General features: G+C 41.0%; 1 protein-coding gene and 1 long non-coding RNA gene across 3 annotated transcripts in view; one reads left to right on the top strand and one right to left on the bottom strand.

Annotated features, from left to right (window-relative positions):
* Positions 1-5,383, bottom strand: part of LOC306809792 — a 47,573-nt gene extending 42,190 nt beyond the window's left edge. For both annotated transcript variants that reach the window (XR_013776304.1, XR_013776305.1), the window contains exon 1: positions 5,229-5,383. This is a non-coding gene — a long non-coding RNA (uncharacterized lncRNA). The remainder of the gene's footprint in view (positions 1-5,228) is intronic.
* A 4,669-nt stretch (positions 5,384-10,052) lies between these two features.
* On the top strand, positions 10,053-24,906 carry EDN3 (endothelin 3). Its single transcript, XM_079321278.1, has 5 exons — positions 10,053-10,429; positions 10,787-11,003; positions 21,905-22,069; positions 22,567-22,671; positions 23,419-24,906. Exons 1-4 carry the CDS (start codon positions 10,378-10,380, stop codon positions 22,637-22,639), a joined length of 507 nt encoding a protein of 168 aa, XP_079177404.1. The 5' UTR covers positions 10,053-10,377; the 3' UTR covers positions 22,640-22,671; positions 23,419-24,906.
* Positions 24,907-25,137: the final 231 nt, after the last annotated feature.

Below are 25,137 nucleotides of genomic sequence, written 5' to 3'. Positions count from 1 at the left end.
TTGATAGGATTCATCTGTTTATTTAAAAAAATACGTGTTTTTTCCCCCCACAGACCTGATATTTTATTAGTCATATGTGTTAAAGTTATTGTCCCAGATATTGTATTTCCTTTAGCCTGAAATCTGCATCTGTTCTTAATCCATCTATAGGACCCTAATCTCTAACAGGCTCTGAAGTCACCAATGTGTTGGGTTTTTACTTCTCTCCTTTTCTAAGCCAGCTAATGTAGAATAGCCTGGGCCACAATTTTCCTGGTTTGGTCAATCTTTTCTAAAACATCTGACCTTCAGTTTTCTAAATGTGTAAACCTGTCTTGTCCAGGAACAATCAGAACAGAGGGAAGTAGGAGGAAACCACTTCTTATATGCTGTGGATCAAACAATCACAGCCTTCTCTTTTCATCCTTTAAGTTGATGCTACAAACTAAACATTAAAATAAAATAAAAATGAAATAGCTCCATGTCATTTTCAGGGAGGTCAAATGCTCCTAGAGTATGCTCTTCAGCTCTGAAAAAGCATATACTGAAAAATTTGTCATAGAATCATTGTATGGATTCATGGTGAGTGGCAGGAAGGCAAGAGCAACTACATAAAATAGTGAATCAAGGTTTTCACTGAAAGCTGGCAAATAAGTCTGAACTTTATGAGAAAACCTCAGGCTCAGAGCAGAATTTTCTTCATAGAAATAAAACATGCCCCTTTAATTAAAGCTTAACATGTTCCTGCCAAGGCACTGCTGTGAAACACAGGCTGGAAGCACAAAGGAGGCTTCAGCTCCTGGTGTGGCATTGCCTTGAGTGGTGATGGACTGGAAAGATGCAGTTCTTCACAAAGAGTTTGAACTGTGACCCAGCCTTCTCATGAATGACAGTCTCAGACATTCTGAAATCACAGGAACTGTTTGTCTGAAAAAAACCCTCTGCAGAACATCAGGAAAACAACTTTTAGTTTTTGGCAAAACAGACAAGAAGTCCCAGTGGCCCAGTGCCACAGAGCCAGGACTCTGCAGAGTGAGAGTAGAAGAAATGCATTAATTAACTCAGCGTTCAACCCCTCCCCTCAAACCCATGAAAAATGGCTTCTGTAGTAAATAATTATGGAGGATTTACCACATATGAGAAAAGTACTGAGTTTAAACAGTGTCATGCCCTTTATCCCACTGCGAACTGCAGTATCTGGACATTTGGCACAGCTGCTGTCCTTGTGTACTCTCACAGTTTGGTAACAGGAACCACAATCTCAATACCCCCGAGAACTGTAAATTTGTTACTTTATTTGTGTTGCTGCCTCATAACTTCTCCTCCTTGATCTTGCTTTCTCTACTTATTTTACTGGCAGTAAAACTCAGTAGATTAATAATGCTATTAATACTTTACTTTCTCTGCCAGATCTTCTTGGGTGGCCAGTTTCCAGCTGTATTACAATCTTTGCTTGCTCACATCTCCTTGTTCTCAATGCCATCCTTTTTACCTTCTTTATTGTATTCTGCAAATTTTAAGGCCTCAGTGCATTTTCAGAACTCAAACCAGAAACAAATGAAAGCAGTGGTTACAATTCATTAATAACTCATGCATCTTTTCTCTAACTAAAAGCAAATAAAGGTACCTGAATGACACTCTAGCTGGTAAGACATCTATGAGATTTAGTGGAAAAGCTGATAATAATTATTTAATTCATATTTTATGCTACTTAACTGTAGCCTGTAATAATCCTCATTGCCTTTGGCAGCTACCCTGTAGTCATTGATTTTCTGCCAGTCACTATCATAGCAATGATGGACATATAAGATCCTTGCCTGCAGATTCTGACTCATCACAAAGTGAATACAAGTCCTTTGTCCTCTTCAGCTATTTGTCATTATGGAGTCACTACCAGTCTGACTTTAACTCATACACACATTAGGTTAACTTTGCTGGCAAAATTGCAAATATCAAAAGCAGAAACTCTGACTCCTACTCTTCTACTCCATGACTGAGAAAAGATAAAACAGTAAAAGGAAAAATGTCAAAACAATAATAAATTACTCCAGAGCCAGGGATAATAAATTACATTATGGCCTTTCTAATGTGTGAAATGCTGTTACTCAAAACTGGAAAGGCATGGAAACAATTGCACTTCAGAGTGAGAGAAGTTTGATCCCAGCTCTTTTGTTCCAGTTCAAACACCACACACGACCCTTGCTAACAGCTGTGGTGCATTGTGCCTCCTTAGGTCAGCAAGGTATATCCAGGCTCCAGAGAACAGCTTGAAGCATCATTGTTTCTTTGGAAGTGAGAGTCAATAAAAATACTGACAAAGGAATGCAGCCAGGCTCTTGGAGCTGTACAAATTCCAGTTCTTCTTCATTCCCTCCCTCATCAAGTCCTTCAAAGAATGAAACAGCTTTTTGAACTTTTTTCTAATCTGCCTCAATTTTCTTTTCGATGTTTGCCACAGTGTTGTTTTCTAGAATATATGAAAAGTAACACTGTAATAAATTATACCAGATTCTCTTTTCTCCAAGCCCGTAACGACACAACCCTGGCTTGACAATGTTTGCAGCTGAAGAATTTTAGCAGGGAAATAGCAGAGTACCTGGGAAGCTCAAATGACAGGCAGCCACTCTAAACAGCCTGGTGCCTGCTTAATTCCTTGCTTTAAAGAAGCACTCAGAGAGAAAAAAAAAAAAAAAAAAAAAAAAAAAAAAAAAGGAAGCACAAAATCCCAGCCCTGCTTCTGGAGGGATAAACTTCACCCTTGGCCAGAGATTAACATCTCATTTTCTTCTCTTACCCTGTTTCTTTTCTCTACATCCCCTACTAATAACCTATTGTATCTCTTTTCCTCCTCTTTTTTTTTCCTGTTTATTCCTCCTCCTGTTTGCTTCTGTTGTCCTTATAATAGAAAAGATACTTCTGTGAAAAGTGAGTTCATTGACTTTCTCTTTTCCTCATCCTTTGTCTATTGTTTTTCCTCATTATCTTTTCCATTTCCCCACAAAACACTTCTACCTTCCCTGTCCTATTTTAACTGATGCCCTGGTATCCCTCCCTAGAAACTCAGGGTGAACTCTTTAGGCACCCATTCTTTCCTTATAATCTGATTGACTGAGACTTGCTTTACCAACTCTGATAAGATACTGATAAGACACTGAAATGCAGTTGTGGAAATGTCAGAAAGCTCCATGAGCTGCATTCAGAATTTCCATGCAGGTTGTATGGTACAATTACTCTCCCTCTACCTCACTTCTTACCCTGATGTTTTAACCACACAGAAGGTAACTTTTGTACTTAAATGTACAAAATGTACAGAAATCCTGCCATGCCTAAACTTCTGCACTGTTGTTATTCCCAGGCTTGTGTTCTTAAGCTGAATGGAGGTCAGGACCCTCCACAATAAGTACAACCATGTCAATGAGAACAGATAAATAGATTCAGAATTCCCATGTTACATGAGGTTTATGTTCATCTCGTGACTCCCTGTGTTTATTTCGCAGTCCTCTGCCTCTTCTGGAAAGGGCTGTTCCTTTTGAACCATCAAGGAAGATGCTGTCAACTCTTGTTCTTCCAACAAACCAGACTAAACACCACATTGCCACAGACATGAATTCCATAACTGGGGCTGCTTTGGATATCTGTGCCTTCTGGTATTTACCAACAGCACCTGAAAACAGCTTGGTAACCTGGATCTGCCTGGCAATTGCCTCTGCCAGAAGACATGCTGTGCCTGTAATGCACACCTCGGTGGAATTTTAGAATGCACAAACCCAGCTGTGCACCCTGAGCACTGCAGGAATGGCTGGAGCACTGCAAATGCACCTTGGCAATGCATGAACTTCCTTAACCTCCCTGGGTCAAAGCTGCACCAGCCCCAGGCCACACAACCTGCACACAAAGTCTGCAGGTGTTACCCCAGACTTCACACTGCAGCCCTGAGCCCCCAGACAGCCTTTCCAGGCACTGGAATGATTTAACCTGCTCAGCCTCAACCAAGCTGGAATAATCCCAGAGGGCTGACAGATCACTCACAACTCTGATGCCCAGCTTGGCCTTGTCTTTGTGTTCAGGCATTTGTGTGATTTCATCCCAACAAATCTGAAGGATTATAGTATCATGCCTTGCAAAATGTAATTTATTCACAAAAATAGGTTCAGGAACCAAAGGTTCAGGTTCAATCAAAGCTTATCAACAAAGCAAGCTGCTCTCAGAGGGCTAGGTGTGAGCAGTACTTGCAGTTTGTCATGTCACACTGTTTAAATAATACAAGTTCATTTTTCATTTTATTTTCCCTTTACTAGTTCATACAGGCAGACACTTGTTTATTTCTCTCTGAAAGTCTTTTCTTAGTGAGAGATAAGTTACTTGGGGAGAGGAAAGGTTATATATTCAAACATGGTGTCAAGGTTGTTGCTAAACTGATGAGTCTCAGCTGTGGATCCTCCCAAAAAAGAAATGGTCAGACCTGTTTTTGTCTTAAAAATTGGATTTACCAAGAAGTTGCAATAAGGAGTCATTAACTTCTTTAGTAACTGGTAACTGCTGCAGAACTTTTCTTTATATCACAAGGCAGCACCAGCAGCATTAATCTTTTAAAAATGTTACGTACAAATTGGAAGAGGAGATTTGCTACAGAATAAAGGTGGTTATAACCAGCCTGTTTGGGCTTTATGTAAGTGAATAAACTATTATCACACAGTATTCTGACTGCTATACATTAACAGTCTGGTCTACCTGAGCACATCATATACAATAAATGAAGTTTTTGCCATTAATATGCACATTTTTTTGCACCACATATTACCTTAAGCTTTGCTCCAGACTGCCCTTATTATGTAACAAGACTGGCTGTTAGAAAACATCTGTCTCACCTATAGATTTGTAAATAGATATTCCTGCCTAACAGGGCTCCAACACAGGGTATTTTTAATACTTGCAGACACCTGCAGGTCACATCACAGAGCCACAGCAAGAGAAAAGCCCCAGAAGTGCCTAACCAGGCAAAAGGGAATCACCAGGACCCAGAGAGGCCAAGCTTTTCTGCAAAATTCGTGCTCTTAATTAAAAGCCAGCAGATGTTGTAAAGCTCTTCACAGCCAGAAGGGCTGTGAACCACATGATTTGCAGCACAACTTTTAGGCTTTTATTCCACCCAAGCTGCTGCATTTCTGCTCAAAGAGAGCTGTAAAAGGTGCCCCCACTGCTGCTCCATCAGCTCCCAGGGCACAGCAGTGACACTGGCCAGCACTCACCTCTCCAGCAGCCCAGGGCACCCCTCCCTGCAGGCTCTGCTCCAGGCAGCACAGTGGATTCAGGGCTCTGGTCCTTTGGTTTTCCAACAAGTGCAAAAACCTCGTCTCCTCAAAGGCATCCAGGCAGGCTGCAGCTCCAGGAACAGGAGCTCCCAAGGAGGGGCTGTCAGAGAAGCTCATGGATTTCACTTGTATAGTAACCTGAGGGTCAGCCATAGCTTGGGGACATCCCCAGTCCCAAGCCCCCTTCCTCCAGTTTATCTTCAACCTCCCTCTCTCCCAGGACTCCAGACTCCCCCAGCCACTCACACTACAAATGATTGACCACAAGTTTCCTACCAGCCTGCTGAGGAAGGAAAGCCAGGCCAGACCCAAATGCTTGTGCATGTACACCACTCCCTCCCTCTCCACACCACCCTCCACACTGGCTTCTGCCCAAAATGATTTGTTTTGGTGCTTGAGTTTTCTTCCCTGCCATTGCACCTCCAGAAACAAGCTGTCCCTCCCAAGTCCTTGCTAATTTTTAAATGTGTGAAGTTCTTTTGGCAAGACAACCACCTCAGTTTTTCACCTCCAGCTTCTTATCTGCTGGCAGCTCCCTGTCCATTCTTTACAAACACAAGAAGTGTTCAGATTGATCACATTTTGATAAGGAATTCTCTTTGTTCAGTAACACACCCAATGATAAATAAATGTGAAGGAAAAGAGCTGTTTCATGCAATAATTATAGAAAAATCTCTTTCTGCTGAATCCTGTTATTTTTACAAGGACAGAGATTGTTTGGATCAAGGAAGGGAGGTCAGGTTCAGATCCTGGGGAGAGAGGTGTGCAGTGGTAATAACACTTAGGATTTTTGCAGCATTCCTTATCCAGAGATCTGAGCCCTGTCTCCAGTACATTACAACAGCAGGATATGTTATCTTATGCAAACTCCTTCCTAAATTTCACAATAGCTGTAACAATCATTAAATTAGTGTGGCTGAAAAACAGCCATGGAGTTCCTTCTTTACTTTGCTTTTATCTAAATAAAGTGAAACACAGTCAGAGCTGAGGCATTAGTCCTCTTCATTGCCTACCAAGTATCTGAATTAGTTTTAATGTTATATAAATACTAAAAATAATAAAAAAATATGGGAAAACAGAAACGAGTATCCAAACTCTCCTCCTTTAAGCAAGTTACCCAGTTGCAACCCCTACAAATGCTCAGTTGCCCTTTTACTACATCTGGTTCAAAGGCCACTAAAAATGGGATTCTTTGCACTGACATCAAAGGGCTCTGAATGGGGCTGTCTGAAACACGAGGGGAGACAAGATTAACTTCAGCTTTCTGCCTATAGAACTCCAGCAAAAAGTAACAAATAATAATAATAATAAGGTTTTTTTGAGAATCTACTGGTTTCAGCACATTTTTCCAACATCAGCTACCACCATGAAGTGGCTTGTTTTGTGAGTGTGATGCAGTGTGCTACTAAACAGAGTTTGCAGCTCAATATGACCTTTTCTTTCAATAACACTAAAGAACATGGTGACTAAGAAGGAAGCAAGAGGGTGGGAAAAGAGATATGAATGGTTTATCAAGCACTAGATTGGTTGTCTTTATTTAGTACCATATCTGTATTGATCAGGCTTTCCTCCTAGCCTGCTGTGAAGTTGTTAGAACAGGCATCAGTGCCAAAAAATCCTGCACTGCTGCTGAAACCTTACCCTACCTTTTAACAGCAGGCTTTATTACTCGTGTAAATACATCCTAGGAACTCAGCTTTTAAAGTGGTTTCTCTCAGTAACCAACTTTGTTTAAACACATCTGGAACTTCTTTGTAACTCACAACTGCTTTGTGTAGTCACCTGTACGATGAAGGTTAAATGCTGTGGAATTACTGCTGGGGGCTCTGATTGCCCCACAATCACAGGAGTGGATGTATAAAACAGGGATACAAGGGGCAGAGGAGTCCTAAACAAACCCAAGATTATGTTCCTAATTGAAATGGCAGCCCAGGGTTTTCACATATAAAATCTGGAATCTGAGCTTACTTTCCTTAACATCATCTGTTTCAGCTGCTCCACATTCCAGGACTCCTTCAGCCTTGACCTCATCCCTGAGATTATTCTCCCTCCAGTCAATTAGAAGTTCTCAAATATACAATATTTATACCCAGCAATGAGGCAGATCTGCTGATTGTCTTTCTTCAGCTGCCTGGGTGGCCCTAAGAATGAGGAAGTGTCCCAGGACTGGGGAATTCCCATTGTCTGTGGAGAGAAGAGCACTGCCAGCCTGGGCTGCACAAGGGCAGGAAGGGATGTGTTGGAACTGGGAAGATTGAAGGTATAAAGGATTTACTCGATAAATTTGTCCATGGCTCTCAAGATTTATGCAAGTACCCTAAAAATCTTGAAACTGGAAAAGAAAAAGCAATCTATGAAGTTAAAACAATTTTAAAGGAAAAGCTGAAAAAATGTTATGAATTAGATCTGTTGGCTTCCAATCTCTGCCTGGCACCATTTTTTTCCCCTGAATGAAAATATAATCATTAACTAGATTAACAAAACTGTTTTGCTTCATATATGAATATCACTGACAATGGTAGCCAGGTATCTTTTATTTCTTATTTCAAATCAAAACAGACCCTGGATTTTAAAAATTTGCTTTTTGCTATTTCCTTAACCAGTTTTCTTGTTTTGAGAGTGCTGTATCTATGAAACAAAAATTCTCAAGTCATCTGGTTGTATATGACCCAAACAACTTGATAATCAATGTAAATATGAATCAGGCCTACAGTACCAGGAGTATTAATTCCTTTGATGAGAGTATCTTTCTTCCTCTAGAGTCTATGTCTTATCTTCTTCTAAAGCTTACATGAGGTCATTTGACCAAACCCTTGCCCTTAATTTCTGAACCTTGGTAGCTGATTTAAGAATATATTTTATCACTCCTTTGTTTGCACAGCACTGGCTACTGATATGGTCTCCCCTGGATCTTCAGAGATTAAACAGCACACGGAAGAAAAAGGAGAGCAATGTAGAAGACACTTTCAAAATTTCATGTAGAAAACAGAACAATACATTTTAGGAAAATGTTGTTAAATCAGTTCACACAAAATGCAACTTCTTTTGTTATGACATATCTATATGTATGATATAGTTATGTATTTCTAATTTCTATTATAAATTTGCATCATTATGATAAAAAATGAGTAACAGTTGCAATAAGGAAAATGAAAGAAATTAATCAGAATTTTAACTTGTGTCATTGTTACTTATAATACCTGCAACACATAACCTACTCACTCAGTGCTCTGTTAAACAGTAACTGCACAATAAATCTTCTTTTTCTTTTCCGGATAAGTTAAAACGTCATCAGAAGCATTTGTCAAAATCAATCCTGTATCCAACAACACAAAAGTCTGATATCTAAAACTTCCTGATCTGAAGCAACTTATTTTTTCTAGTTATATAAGAAATGGAAGCAACTTCAAACTGATTCCTTTTTTCAGAGATCTTTTGTCACAATATTTTCCAAACAGAGCACCCACAGAACTGTGATGCTGAACTGGAACTCTGTGATGCTTGGGGAGCAGGACTTGAACACACACGGACCCAGCAAAATGAAGGGTACAAACATTCAGTTCACTGCAGCTCCTCATCCCTAAAGGTGAGCAAGCACTTCTTTCCTAGCTCAAGCATGAGCTGCAAGATACTGTTGAATTTAGTAATTTACAAGGGTTCTACTCCCCTCTGTGTCAATTACGAGAACATCTTGTCATTTGCAGAAATTGTATGTATAAAAACAATTTAAATTTCCACGGAGAGCTGTGGGCTCAGTTAAGGCTGTTGCCCTGCCTTGACCATCGTGCTTTTGTGACCAGCTGGGAATATGGTCCACTATAAAACTCTCAGTCCTCAGGCACTGACAAAAGGCAAGGCTTGACAAGCTGACAAAACATGACATCTTAATGAGGTTTCTTTGCAAGTGTTACTGGATAGTCCACACCAGAAGCTGGAGTCGGGGGCAGGGCTGGGGAAGAATGTGAGGTGGTAGAGAACAATGTTCCTCACTTGGAGTCCTGAGTGATCCTCCAACCAGTTTTCTACTCACAAACCAGATTTTAGTGAACATGTTCAATTGGAGTGATAAATAAAATAAATTTTGGCTACAGCTCTTTCTGCTAGCACTGAGAGATTCTTAAATGAAACATTATATTTCGATTTTAAAGATCCACAATTAAGTTTGCGACTTTTCTCCATCTGCTGTCTGTGACATGTATTTCCCATAACAGGATATCCTACACATACTACTGTATGAAAAGATATTGCCAATTACCTTAAACCCTTAGCTATTATCACTTAATAGCTGATATGATAGAAAATGGGGCCACAGGCTTGAGTGTTTTTTTCGACCCAGCTATCGGGTATTTCACACAATACGAAATTCGTGTTAGGTGTTGCACTCTAGCTGGCTTTGCCTGCAAAGAGGTGCTCGTAGGTAAATAGAGAAAAAACTTATTAATAAATTGGTATATTCACTTAATTTCACCTAAGGAATTCAGTGGCAGAGTCTTTGGAGGGAAACATAAAAAAGAGCCCCAAACAACTCTGAAATTGACTCAAAAAGCTGCATTTTCATCACACAAGCGATTCCTCCGGGAATGAGACACGGGCAGCAGGCTCAGGTCACCGACAAGCGCTGCAGCCGCCGGGCTGTGCCGCCCCGGGAGGATGCGCCCGGTGGCCGGTACCTGCCGGGGGAGGCAGCGGGGGCGGCGCGGGGCCGTGCCCGCCCCCGGCCCGCGCCCCGGGGGAGGCCGGCGGCTGCCGGCGGGTGGGAGGCGTCTGCAGCTGGAAAACAGCAGCTCCGGCTGCTGATCAGATCGGGGGGTGGGGTGGGAGGTGTGTGTGGGAAAAGCCAGGCGATGGATCTTCCCTTCTTTTGACAACACTCTCCCCTTCAGGACTAAGCCTGCACTGGAGGAAATTAACTGCGAGGGAGAAGTGCTAATCACACCTCCGTGTGGGAGCTGACTCCCGGGAGCAGCGTGTGCCGCCAGCCCCAGGATATTCCTGCCTCCGACCTGAAGTGATTCCTCCTGGAACGGTTCAGTCGCGCCTGCAGTTCACCTTTGCCTGCACTTAACCAGCGTGCAATTTGGGTTTAATGGAGCTGGGTTTATTGTTCCTCTTTGGACTTACGATTACGTCGACTGCAGGTAACGTGAATTTCTTTCTTTTCTTGCCCACTTCCACGCATGCACACAAAGAAAGACTGGCTGGACTTTTTTGTTGCCTTTTTTTTTTTTTTTTTTTCTTTTTCTTTTCCCCTCCTTCCAAAAGGCTGTAAGCAGCAGCCCACTCCGGTGCGCTGTAAAGAACCAGGCACCAAAGCTGTTTTGGCCGCCCGTAGGTTTAACCCAAGCGCTGCAGCCCGGGGCGGACACAAACATAACGGTGCTCCCGGTGCTCCCGGGGCTCGGCAGGGAGCGGGGATGGCCCGGGCCCGGCTCGGGGGTGGGGTGCGCGGGCTCGGGGCTCCGGGAGCTGCCGGGAACTGAGCGCGGCTGTTGCAGGGTCCGCGCTGCCCCGGCCCCGCTCCGCGCTGCCGGCGGCCGGCCCGGGGCACCGCGAGCGCGGCGAGAGCGGAGCGGCGGCGGCGGCGGGCGGCAGGGCCAGGGCGGACGGCGGAGCGCTGCGGCACCGCGCCCGGCGCTGCACTTGCTACACCTACAAGGACAAGGAGTGCGTGTACTACTGCCACCTCGACATCATCTGGATCAACACCCCCGAGTGAGTGCGGGAAATGGCGGGCGGGCAGCGGGCGGGGGAGCGCCGGGACCCCGCGGGCACGGAGCGGGCGGGGGGAGCCGGAGGGGAGGCGGGGCGGCCCCGGGGTCAGGGCGGGACGGGGGGAGCCCAGCGCAGCCCCCTGTGTGCGGTACCGGCCCGGTTCGGGGGGAGCCCAGCGCAGCCCCCTGTGTGCGGTACCGGCCCGGTTCGGGGGGAGCCCAGCGCAGCCCCCTGTGTGCGGTACCGGCCCGGCCCGGTTCGGGGGGAGCCCAGCGCAGCCCCCTGTGTGCGGTACCTGCCCGGCCCGGTTCGGGGGGAGCCCAGCGCAGCCCCCTGTGTGCGGTACCGGCCCGGTCCGGGGCCCCGCACACCGCACAGGGACCGCGGGTGACGGGAGCGAACAGCGGCGATTTCCCACGAGAAATCTGTTTCGAACAACTCACCCGCTGGGAGAGCAGGGATAGCGTGTGTGCGTGCAGCTGCACTAGTTTTGATACAAATTAATGTGGAAAAATACCGAGACGTTAAGATAATGTTTGAAAAATTCAATGTGCCAGATTTTAAGGTGTTACAAAAGGAAGTTTTTTACAACTGTGCTCAGCGGAAACACAAGCTTTTGTTTCAACTCGTAATAAAAACAAATATTGAAGCGGTTTCCCCTGGATTGGAAGTTCTGAGCTCCACACAGGCGGTGGGGGTGCAGCACACGTGCAGAAAAGCTGCTCTGCTGTCTGCACTGACAGTGCTCAATGGGAAGGAAGCATCCAGGAAAAGTGACACTTTCCTTCATCCTAAAGGTTAGAGGCCTCCTTTTCCTACACCACTGTATATATCCTGGCTTGCTGAGGAGCCAAAACAGATTTCAGATTTGTAAAGATTCTCACAGGCTAATAGGATCCTGCAGCAGCCACAGCGATCAGTTCACTACTGAACCTGTAAACAAATGACTTCCAGAATTAAAGTTCTTCTGACTCTGTCATGTGAACTTCTACACATCCCACCAAGTATTCCAGTGACTACAGTCTGGGAAGGGTTGCAATGATCCAGACCTGCCTTTGAATCGATTGCAAAGCTTTAAATGAGATTAAAATAACAAAAGGAGTAGTCAAATAGAAAGTAGCAGTTAACTAGGTTAAGTCAAATGGGGGTTAGGGCACTTAATTTGTAAATTCCCGTGTGTGTCCTGGCTAGGGGCCATGTCTGATGACGTCTTTTGAACTTCTACCAACCTGTAAGTATCATGTATTCACACAAGTCATTCAATTCTTCGAGTTCCATACCTGCACTAATCCACCTCAGGATTACTTGGGGTTATTTTAGCCAAATATTTATGACTCAGTAAATTTAAGTCAGAGCTCACCAGTGAAAATGGGGGAATGACATTCCTTTTCCCCTACGCACTGAATAAATAGACTTCTGCTAATTATAAACACACACTTTTTTTTTAGGGATATGCTGTTTTAAGTCTACAGGATTTAGAATTTTCATTCCAGTGCCAAAATTATTTAGTGTACATTAATTCAGTGATATGGAGAGTTTTCCTACATGAAAGTTTTATGCCAAAATCACTAAAGAAAGAAGAAAAAAAATTATGCCACGTGATTGGATGTTTCTATGCAAACCATGGAATGAATACACTCAATTTCAATATTAATTTTTCACAGACAATAATACATTTTTATCTCCAAAGACACGAACTTGTATAACCTAACAACATTGTTGGAATTGAGTGAATTGGGATGCTGGGAGTCCTCTGAGGCTGACAAAGGGTGGGTGGATGATGGTGAAATTAGTCTGGAATAAGTCCAGCAGGGACTGAATTTCCTGGACTCTTGTCTGAACTGGGCAGCTTTGCTGTGGTACAAAGCTCTCTCTGAAAGAGTGCAGTTGTGATTTTCAAAAATCCCAGGATTTTTCCTAGGAATGCTCTTGGGGCAGAGGTAAACATTAAGTGTATTGGATATTTTGAACCATTTGAGTGCAACAGGAGCAGGATTTAAAATGCCATGTGCCATGAACAGGCACTAATTCTGTTCTGGTAATTGATTTGGAATACCACCTCAGGAAGCCAAGAGGTTCTTCTGGATGTGAATGAGGGGAACCAGACCTGCTTGGGCAATTCAATATCCTGAGCAAGTTACACTACTTCTTTGAAATGGAAGCAACCACTGGATGTGTACAAACTGGCTGTTTGTAAAAGGGGCTTTTATGTTGCTCTTGTACACATGTTGTGGAAAGTTTTTATATTTACTAAAAATTTGGCTCCAGTTCAACTTGGAGGATCATGCACTCAGTGAGAGGCCAGAAAGTTGGTGCTAAAGTTTAGAGAAGTTTTCCTGACATCTGTTGATTCTGGTATTTTTCTTGCTTATTTATCTTTTTTTCCTCTACATCAAACCCTACAATTGCTTATTTTTTTCTTTCTTTTCCCTGACTTATTTGTTTCTCTTTATTACTTCTTGTTCCCCACAAAAATTCCTCAGTACTTTCTGTTTTCAGACTACTTTTGCTTGCTTCTATACTTTAAAGACAAACTTTAATTCCTCCTCTGGTTTATTCTGCTTTTCCCAAAAGGAGCTGTTAAGCATTGTAGTAATATATTCAAGACAAATTTTGGTCATGGCCTCTTCTCCTTTTCTGGAAAAGCAGTTAAAGTTTTTATTGAAGCTGTTGGAGGCAGAGTGACAATAGTAGGTCTATTTCTATCCCTGCTGAGAAACCACTTAGATCAGCAGGGTGACAGTTGTAGAAAAGCGCAAAATTGCAGAATGTGGAGCCTCTGACTCCCTGCAGCTTTTGCCAATTAAATGAGAAATTATCTCTGCACACATGCTTTGAGCATTGCTTTATACTTGACTATGAACCACTGCTGTTAGTCCTGACCACGAAGAGCATCAGTGTTGTTTGGATATAGTGAGTCTCATTCTGGGAACAGTGGGAAAGTGGAAAGCAAGATGACCTAAAGAAAGGCAGGTAAGTCAGAAGGGAATAATGCAATTATGTGGTGTAGACAAGCATTGCATAACAAAGGTAATTAAAAGCTGGTAAACTGTTCTCACTGATAAGATTGATTAGCCAGGAATTAGTTTGCTTTTTTTTTTTTTTTTTGTCAAGTGATTAATTATGCTTATCTTGGTCTATAGCTACAGACACATTTTAAAGAATGAATTGTCTTTTAAACAGTACCCTCTGATGAAATAGAGATACAGCTTGATGCTTAATTTTGTAAGTTCAAGAAGAAAATATAGGCAATAATAACAATTAATAACAGTTCATTCAGTTAATAACAATAATGTTGCTGTATGAAGTTTTATTGATGCTCAGAATAAGTGATAGATTAAAAAGGTGAAAACTCCTAAGGCAGTGTTACTGTCATGAGGGCACAGATACTCAAGTGGTCTTCAGTTCTTAAATAAAAGTGTAATGAGAATCTATGGCAATAATCCAGACATTTCCAAAGGAGAATTCCTCACTCAAACTAAGAACCAAAAATAAGAACATTTCTTTTGAAGGGTCTAAAACAAGACAAAAGTGGTTTTTTTCCTAAATGACATATAATTTTGGTATTTGTTATTATGTTCAAGGGAGAAGTGACTAAATGAAATTCTGTGACCACACTGTAAAGATCAGTTACATGATGATCTAAGAGTTCTCTCTGCCAATTACATGAATTTCTGAATCAGGGAAATTGAATGGGCAAAATGAAAGTCAGATTTTGATCTAACACTGTGTTGCTGCTCTGATTCTCTGTACTTAACACATGTTCTGTTTCCTCTGGGGGAGGGAAGGACATGGACAGGATTTGTGTCTCTTTGCTGTGTGGGATGCACTGGGAGAGGGTGTGTGAGCACATGGGGACACTGGAAGGATCTGATGTTTTGTCACTTAATAAATAAATTTGTTTCTGTGACTCAAGCAAGTCAGATAATCCTTAGCTCCAGACAGTTCCCAACAGAAATGTGTTTTCCTGACCTCAGGTGACCACTGGCTGAGGTGAGAAAGGCTTTTCAGACACTTGTGGTTGTTGCTGTAGGTGATGACAAATGGGTTTGTCAGGAACTGAACAGCCTGAGCAGATCCCACCTGCACCCAGCTCTCCAACAAATACAAGTAAATGCTCTTTGCTCATTCCTGACTTGGGTTACCATCAGAAAGTCGTCTCAGAATGGAAACAATCTGTAGCCTATCATCACTTCACTCACAGTTTTACTGGCACACACAGATGATATCTTGGGTTGGTGATCCAAAAGACAAGATTTAATACAACCCAGGGGTTACTCTGCTCTAACTGCAATTTTTCCTTCATACCATCCTTTTGTTACCTGCATCTCTTTGGTGATTGAATTTTGTTGTACAGAAGCCCACATAACAAAATTTGAGATGCTTTTAATCCTTATGGACATTAAGTGATGTTCTAAATTATTAAAATTACCCCAATTCTGGATAATTATATTCATCATTAAATAAGCATAGTCGTATAAGTATATATGACATCCTGTATTTTACTGGAAATAGAATTATGCAGCTAAAGATCTCTTGTTCAGCAAAACAATTAAGCAGGTGGTTATAAACTCTAGATCAGATTGAAAATCCCTGCTAGCCAAAGGCATGATGATAAAACAGTGGCTGCCAGCCAGGAAGCTCAAATAAGGGAGCTGATCTGTCAGCTGCACAGTGCACATGGTTAACCAAGAGAACCAAGTGCCAAAACTGAAATGATGAGTCTTTGTTGAGTTGATTTTATTTATTTTTTTTTAAATGAAGCTTGCCCTGATTTTGCAATCTTTACTCTTCACATGGAATCTTGCAAATTGTTCATGTGAAATGAAGAAAATTTCAAATAGATTTTCTGAACATAATAACAGGCTCCTGCTGTAATTGTTGTATTTTATTGTGGACAAACTGATTTGATTTTAGGCTTCTCTATTCAGAGAGATATTCTTACATATTTAAAATGTGTGCTGACCTCACACTTTCAGTGTCTCTCTGGCTGAAGTGTGCATAGCTTGCATGCCCTCCTCAGTCTAGAAGTAGAATATCTCCACTGAGCTTACTGCCAGTACTCCAGGACTGATGTTTTACAGCAGTCTCTCAGAAAGACTTGAAATGGTTTGGCTCTGCAGTGACAATCCCACATCCCTGCAGGAGCTGGCCCTGGGAAGATGAGGTCAGGGATGAGACACGCTGATAGCCAGGGCTTTGAAATTTCACTACTGCTGCTCCTGCTGGTCTAATGCTAAGAATAAACACTCTCGAGGGCTGTCAAACCACAGTCACTTTCACCAATCTTACATTTTAACACCATGTGTTTATTTTCCCCCGGGTTTTTGTTCTATTTGTTTTTAAACCAGCTGTGGGTTTTGAACTGTACAGGCTGTGGAGAGAGGTAGGAACGTGCATTAGTTTGTTTTCCTTGTGTGCAGTGCTGTGGTGGCTTCTGAAGCAGCAATAAGTACCCTGAATTTTAGTTGGAAAAAACCCTTAACTTGATTGCTTTCATCCATATTTCCCAGGTGCTCTGCCTTTTGGGCTTTACCTCAGTGGTTTTGTGCCCTGATAAGTGGTAAGAACAACTTACTAATAGTATTGACTACCAGTCAGAGGGAGAAAAGGAGTAGTGGAAGTTTGGGCCTGACAGACAGAAGACACTGCCCCAAATTTTACTTATTTCTTTAAATTGATGATCATATATCTTGTAATAGGGCTGACAGCAGATTGGGATTGATATGAGACACTGAAGGAGATGCTGAGAGTTATTTTGAGAGAGGCATTTCTGTGAAACCCTGGCTCAGTTTGTTAGCTCAGGTGAACTCTACCCAGCCTCTCTGAGGATTTGGGTGTTAATGGACACCCCCAGGCTTGCTTCATATTGTTTACCTCAATAAATATACCCCAGCTTTTCATTCCACGACTCAAATATTGTTCTGACCATATCTGAGAAACAAAACCTGTAAGATTCCCTTGACAGCTACAGGAGGAGGATGGAGAGTGATAAACAACCTCCAGATTCTCACAGTGCCTGACTTGGGTACCAAGAAGTCCCAGGGGGAGGAAAATCAAAGAACTGATGTGGTCAGTGAACCTGAGTGATTAAGCAGATGTGTGCAATCCTTGGCTTATTACCTAAGTTAGCTGTAAACAATGAACTTAAACTAATTGGCATCCTGGTAAATTAGCAAGTATTAATTAAAGGATAAGATAGCAAGGTCATGGAGTACATCTTTTTGGATAATAGGAGCCTGTTCAGTATCTAGGAACACTGAGCACTACTAAATTGAGGATATGGAAAAGGAAGGTGTGGTTGTAAAGGATGAAAATGGTTTCATCTGAAAATAACTGAAACTTCAAAAAGCTATTCAGAAAAAGTGCAGCTTCTGAGAATGTGGACAGGATGACCAAAGCAACAAGTCAGGTATCATTGTAAATGTTTTACTCCTTAAATAATGATAAGGGTGGGTTAATATGGGAGATACCTCTATTGAGCACTCCTAAAAACCAAGCCTGTTACAGGAAGAGCTGGAGCCAACTTCCAGAGCAGCCAATGATCTCTTCATCTGTAAAGCTACATAGTGCTACTGCAGTGCCTTTATATTGAAATATACCCAGAAATATCTGTTATTTCCCCCAAGCATCATCCTTCATTCTGGTGACATTTTATCTCACTCAGAGGATGGTAAATTTTGCTTCCTTTCTGTGTTCTTTGCTCTCAGTGGCCCTTACAGGGATCCCATACATTTTGGGATTGTCTGGAAACACTGGAGACTGTTGGGAGCCTTGCTAGCCTGGACGTGTGCCAGAAAATATATTGCTGAATCCTGAAATCACAACGTCTAAGATGATTGCTGCAACCCCCTCATCCCTTTGTTTTGGCTGAAACTCTCCAGTGCCCTGGAGGTATCTACTGTGTTTAAGTGGCTGGGAAAGTAGAAAATAATAGCAGCTCATAGATCAATTATAACATAGCATGAGAAACTCAGCCAGATGTTATAAAAATTAAAATAAACCAATGGGATTTGTCTGCCTGAATTCTGAGCATTCACTGTGAGTGGGGGACAACAGGACTCAGGCAAATCCTACTTTCCAATTCAACCTGAAGGTATTAATCCTTCAACAGGCAGTTTTCTTCTGGGAAAAATTTTCACTGGTTCAGAATTGCTGTTCAGTGGAAAAATCACTTGGTACCAATTACTTGGTACTTCTTGTCTTTTTTCAACAAACAAATGCCTATTTCTGTTAATTTAAGAGCAAAACCTTGCTCCAAGAGCTAGCTGGCTCTTAGGGGGAGAGCTTTCCTGGTTGTGTTTTGTGGACACAAAATACATGAATAATCTAGTTTATTTCAGCCTTTGATACCCAATCTGAGAAAAACACTCAGTGCTTTGATTAGTGCTGCTCTGTTATACATGAGATTATCTTTGGTTAATTACCTGTTGTACTGACTAAACACAATTACAACACGTGGAATAATTACAAGTACTGGAGAGCTGTGCTAGTTTTGTTGGGGTTTTTTTGCATACAGAGAAAAGAACAAATAGCTTATACTGAAGAAACAACTATTTCCTTAAACTCAGACCTTTTCTTTGTTAGAAAATGCCTGATAACTGAGCATGCAGACCTTTGTGCAACCACTGGCTGGATGGAGTAATCATAGTGAACCTCCCAAAAGAGTCAGAAGTCACAGATTTGAATGTTGCCAATCAGATACCAGTTCAAGGTAGTACTTTGGAAAGGCTGTTTCAGAACTTTATTCTCCACTTTGTAGAGAAGAAAGGCATAAAAGACTCATAGAACACCTTAGCTGTAAATATATCTTAAACTCACATTAGTTTACTTCAGGAGAATTATATTCTCCTAAAGGAAGAAATGCTGCATACTGAATTAAAGGTCAGGAATTCAGTTGTTCTTGTGAAATGTAAACCTTAAGAAATGAATTAATTAAAAACCTGTGGATGCTGCAGAGAAATTAAAAAAAAAAACAAACAAACAAAAAAACAACCAGTAAATGGTTTAGCCAGTTCTTTGGCCAGGGATGGGCCATAACCACAAGGAACACAGTGTAAGGAAATGGAAGTTCAGGATCCCCCCAGTTCTGCCTCTGCCCTTCTCCAATTGATCCTCATCTTCACTGACAGGAAAAAGGGCCCTGTGTATTTTCAGTTCATCAAGCTCTTCATGATGATTGTAGGAAAGACTTTGGGTTGCTTTTGAAGTGTGTCTGGTTTGGGTTTGAATTTTTGGATTAGAAACCAAAACCAAGATTATTTGGGTTATTATTGTATTCCTATCACTGATTGTCAAATCTGCACATTACTGTACACAAAATCTTCTCTGGGACATTCTAGTTAAGGGACTTTAAAACTTGAAACACTTGGAAATATTGTTACATTGGCACGTTTCTGGTCCACTGAGAACGAAGTAGCCTTGAATACATTTTCTCAGCTATGAAGCATAACTTTCTTCATTAGAAAGATGAGAAGCAATATCTAAAATATCAATTTCCTCCTTTGCTTAAGGCTGTGATTCATGGCTCTTATCACTTGTAATTATAATTATATTCTCCACTCCTCCCTGTTTACTGGAATTTACTTCTCTTAGGAAAGGCAGCAGATTGGTAATGGGCCCCTTCCTCAATCACTGTAGTTCACATAGTGATGGATTAAGGTAAAATTGAAAGTTGATGACAATTCTGGTTGATCCATTAATTTGCCAATTGCAGCAATTGAGAAGAAAACTCATGCTCTTCTTTCTCTCTGGGTATTCAGGCAAAGCCTCTGACTCAGGACAAGCTGTGACTCAGTCTCACAGAGCTTTTGGTTTAGAGAATTAGAGTAAAAAAATATCATATTTTGAAAGAGTGAACTTTTGAACAAGGAACCACTTTAAATAATGAGAATAACATATTATAGCATTTTATGTCTCATTAGCATAATGTAGGATGACATCTGCAAAAGTTGCAAGCAGCTTCTTTATGGCCTGGCAAACTGTCAGTCATTAAACAGGACTCTCACATTTGTGTAAATCACAAAATTAATATTTCCATTTCAGTCTCAGTTGGAGCAGGAAGCTGAATAGCAGAATTTGACCAGACAGTTTTCATAGAGGGATTGCCACTGTTAAAAATAAAGGAACTTTCCCCCACTCCTGCCTTTAAATACCAGTTCTTACTTGAATGTGAAAAAAAATATGACCATGGAGAAATTATTTATGGCAGAAGTTCCCTACATTTCACATTCGTTATTGTAAAGCAGATGTCAGTATAGAATTATTAATACTCTTAAATTATAAAATGGGACTTGCTTCTAATCCTAAAGACAACAAAAAGCTTTTAAATGATGGTTTGAGAAGTGAGGCCAATATTAAGTCCTAAAGTCTTTTGAGACAAATGTGGGTATTCTTGGCCTCTCCCAGTATCCTGGCGTAGGAGTAAAGTGGTGAAAATAAGGAACATTTTCTGCATGGAGGCAGACCAGGATCTCCTGGAGAAAAAACATCCCCTGATCTCTGAACACAGAATTATTGCTTGTGATTTTTTCTCTCTCTCAGGATGATTTTGTGATCAACCCAACTCTGACAGGTTCAGGCTGTGAAAGACAGGGTGCACTGTTACAAATGTGCTACGAGTGCAGAGGTTTGAATAAATTATTTGCATCAACTGTACTGATGTTGCATCAAAAATTATTGTAGAGATTAGGAAAATAATGTTTCTGAACCTTTCAGCCCACCATGTGTGTGGGAAAATGGAAAATTTGCAGCTTTCCCATTAGCAGCCTAATGATGTTTTTATGAAAGCAAATGAAAGAAGCAGAGCTATGTGAAGGTAGTGGTTCCAGACTCATTATTCAGGCTTTGTTCTGTAACCTTTCTGTAACCTTTCTAGATTGACTCTGACTTCCTCTTCCCTGCCTTTTTCTTTTTTCTTTCTTTTTTTTTTTTTTTTTTCTTCTCTCCTCCTCTTTTTTGCTTTTGAACATGAGATTCTCTACAGATTTTTAGTGTTTGTGGATTTGTGGCTTTCTTAGCCCATCCCTCAAGTCTTCAGGAACTTTTATGAGTCTCCAGAAGTTTCACAGGGAGTACAGCTGCTGTTGGTTGAGATTTTTTAACAGCTTGGAGGAGAGTAATTTATGACATCAATCCAAACTAACCAACACTTTTTGGGGATGTTAGCAGGCAGTGATGAACCATGTCCTTTTCTGATAATAATATTGGCTGCAAGCCATTAAAGAGCAAATCATGCAGTTAAATAGAGGTACCTGCTACTATTTATTGGTGTGCTGCAGCACAGAATAGAAAGGTAGAACCATACAAGGAGGATTATCTGGGAGATTCTCACATTTGTAACTCCAGGGGATGTGTTCTAAACAAGATGCAGTAAATGAATCATGCTGACAGTTCTCTCAATTTCTCAATTTCAATGATAAAATTAATGGCAGATCAGGCTCAGAACCATGAACTACATGTCAACTACACAATGTTACTGATCTGGTGAAATCAGCACAACTCCTCTGTCACTTCAGACCAGCCAAGGCATTGAATGTAACAGATTTGTCCATTGGATGGGGAAAATAACACAACATAGAAATAAGGAGTAAAATAAACAATAACCTGGGGATGTATTTGCATCATCTCCTAGGTAGTCCAAAATTTTTTTGATAGTGTAGCTGCCAATTAATTCTTCCAGTAGAGCTACTGTCTGCTAATTTGTAACTTGGTGAAAGCCTGAGTTGATGGGGCAGAAGTTATGATCTGGCACAGGGAGAACTTACATAAGTAGAGAGTTTAATTTTTCTACCATTATTTATTGCTTTCCATCAACAGATCTTGTCACTAAAATAGAAAAGAGATGGAACATAATTTTATTTGGTTCCTAAAATACACAATACATGTGATTCTCACAACAGGAGGACTGTGCCATATGGACTGTCTAACTACAGAGGCAGCTTTAGAGGCAAAAGGTCCACAGGGCAGACTCAAAGCACCTCCCAGCCCTCATTCCGATGTTCCTGTTGGGATGCTCAGGACAAACAGTGTTTGCAGTTTTGCAGAAGAGTGCAGGACAGAAGAAGGTGAGTGTCTTTCCCTATCACTGCAACCTGGCCACATGATGAGGCCATTTCATGGAGATAAATTAATCAAGATGCATTTATCAAAAGGAATTGATTAAAAGGTATTGATTTTAAATAAAACTCCCTTTCTGCAGTTGTGGTGGGTTAACCCTGGCCAGCAGCCAAGCACTTACTCTGATTCTTGCTCACTTCCCCTTCATGGGATGAGGGAGTGAACAGGGAGAAAAGAGCAAGAAAAATCCTGTGTCACATCAGAGTTTAATAAGTGAAGAAAAGAGGCCAGACCCAGCCAGTACTGCTTGGAAATTTCTTTTTTCTGTTTCTTTTTATGATGTGGTGCTTTTGAAACAGCAGATCTGTCCAGTTAAGGGCATACTGAACATGGCACTGTTCTAGAATGTTTTATGCAGTCTAACAAAGAGCATGAAATTGCCATTTCATCTGTGGGGACATGGATGAGAACACAGTGACAAGTTTAGGTAATCTCTATTCTACAGAAATCATGGATCCATGGAAAAGACAGAGGAGAAAGACCAACGCAGGGAAGAGGAACACAATTTCATTCAGTAGCACAGAGAGTCTGGAGGATTCTGAACAATCAGGTATGTTACAGATGCTTAATGTTAAAAAGAAATATTCCCTTTCCATAAATATTCTTTTACTTGCAGGACCCTTAATTCTTTCAACTGAATATCATCACTGCTTCCTAAATAAGGACAGAATTTGGCCCATGAGTTGTTTGGGTTTTTTTTTTTTCTAATTTAATTTTAAAAATAAACTTTACTATACACAAAACTGCTACAGCCTTTATTGTGCTGATGTAACTCCTTCAAAAGTTGGTTTATTTGGCTATAAGCCAATACATATTTTGGCATTTTTTGAAGGCCAAGGCCTGTTCCTGTCTATCATGTTTTTCCTTGTTTAGCACTGCAGCAAATTAAGCTACATGTTCCAATGCAGTGCTTCAGTAAAAGCTGAAATTTTAAGGTAAAGAAACAGGAAAAAACTTTGTGGAAGAAGTATCTGGAGGGAAAAGTAAAACTGCTTTTGATGTTAGGTATAAGGAGGTTATTGTGGACCAGTAGCTAGTTTTGAATATTGCCACTTCTAAAAAAGTCACATCAGCACCCCAAATTTTTTGCTGTGAAGGGAAGCACTTGGATTAGAAGTCCCCAAGCTGAATTTATTCCTGTGATTATTTGAGCAGAGCTGATTAGAGAACTTTGCAGAGCTCAGTCTGTGTACACATAACCAAGGACAGCAACCACAGTTATCTCAGGTAACAGGGACTTAGTGCTGAACATTCAACAGCTTGGCTGTATTTGTTTGTTGGTTTGTTTTCTTTAAAGCTTTAACATTTATTTGCTGGAGCTCAGAAACAAGAACTTAAACTACAACTCTCCCTTGAGATGGACAAACTTGATGCTTCAGTGATGCCAGTGGAGAATTCAGCAGTAGGCAACACTTCCATTTCAGCAGTGCCACTCTGAGGGCATGGGAACCTGTATGAAGAAGCTTTTCTCCCCTCGAGAGAGCCTCAGAAAAGGATAATCTTTATCATGTAACCTGGCAGGGAATGTATCACTATTGAGGAAAACTTCAAAGGCAGACCCAAACTTCAACAATGCAAAGCTTCAGGAAACGTTTTTCTCTGTGATTTAAACAAGTCCAACAGAAACTGTTCCACTCACTGCTTGCTCTGTGTCTGAAGAATCCACCCACAGCTCTGTGCAGGCAGCTGCAAGTGGAGAATGAGGAGAGTTAGAGGGAGATTGCCTCCACATGAGTTCTCATTAAGAATAAACAGATACAAAGTATTTCTCTTGTTAATGTATGCAAGCCTGAATCCTCATATTGTAACTTCGTGGCAGATGTTTAAATGACAGTATCTATGCAGAATAAATATGAATGGCTAATATAAATATTATTATAAACCATAGCAAGTTAAGAGTATGCATTGAGTATTCAATAGATTACCTAATTTAGGCACAAATTATTCCTGCACTTGGAAGTTCCATTCAAACACACTTACAGTGATTATTTGGGGATGCTCTGTAGTTGGTGAACAGAACTTCAGTGATTCATCCCAAAGAATTTTCCTACAGGTGCAAGGGTAGGACTGTGGAACCTGATGTCATCAGAGTAATTTCTGTGCTGGCCATTTGCTGCCCCAGGCCCTTACAAGTCACAGCCACAGCACATCCCCTGGGCTTTGCCAGTGCTACAATCCCACCTTTATCTCTCCATTGAAACATCAGCACCAATAACCTGGAAACTTGGCAATAAGGATTAAATCCAAACCTGGACATTTTTCAGTGTAAATTATTTCTTCAGAAATTATGGACTTCTTTTTGTTACAAGGATGCAAGAGTCAGCAAAGGAAAATGAGTAACTTTTGCAAATCCTGTTCTATGTTATTTAAAAGGAGAGGAAGTCCCTTACTTGTGACCTTACACATTTTTGGGGGTGTTGACTGACCTTCATGCAGACTTTCCCCAGGGCACATAGGTTAAACTATAAACCCATGTTGTTAAATTATATTTTATAAGAAGAAAGATGGAGACCAAAAGAAAAGTGAAAATAAATCGACAGTAAAAATGTCTATATATGGCTTAAACTAGCGGTGATAGTTTTTGTTTGAAACAAGAAAGGGAGATCTTTGCCAAAACATATGATATATTTTATATATATGTGGATATATTTCATAAATAAATTATTACAGTTATAAAATTAAATATATCTTTCAGTTACTGCATTTGTATCAGTTTCTTACTTGCTGTATAACTGATTTTGTACATTTATAGAAAATAGATTATTTATTGCATAAAACCACTTCACATCCTATTCTCCCGTATTCTTTTTTAAAACACATTGTATAGTTTTGGGGTCTTTAAGAATGAATCAAGTTTTGTGATGAAGAATGCTTAATGTTCCTAATGTTCCTTTATGTCCAAAACCTGGAAATTTCTTCCCTCACTGAATCCCTACACCCAGGTCACACAATTTGCTGCCTTCAAGAGGTTGATAATTCTCCTGTCCGTCTGGGAAAACAGGATAACAAATTCTGT

This window comes from Erithacus rubecula (assembly GCF_903797595.1).
Source record: "Erithacus rubecula genome assembly, chromosome: 18".
NCBI classification, from domain to species: domain Eukaryota; kingdom Metazoa; phylum Chordata; class Aves; order Passeriformes; family Muscicapidae; genus Erithacus; species Erithacus rubecula.
The sequence above is the reverse complement of the archived record's forward strand: the minus strand, read 5'-3'. Positions and strand labels throughout refer to the sequence as shown.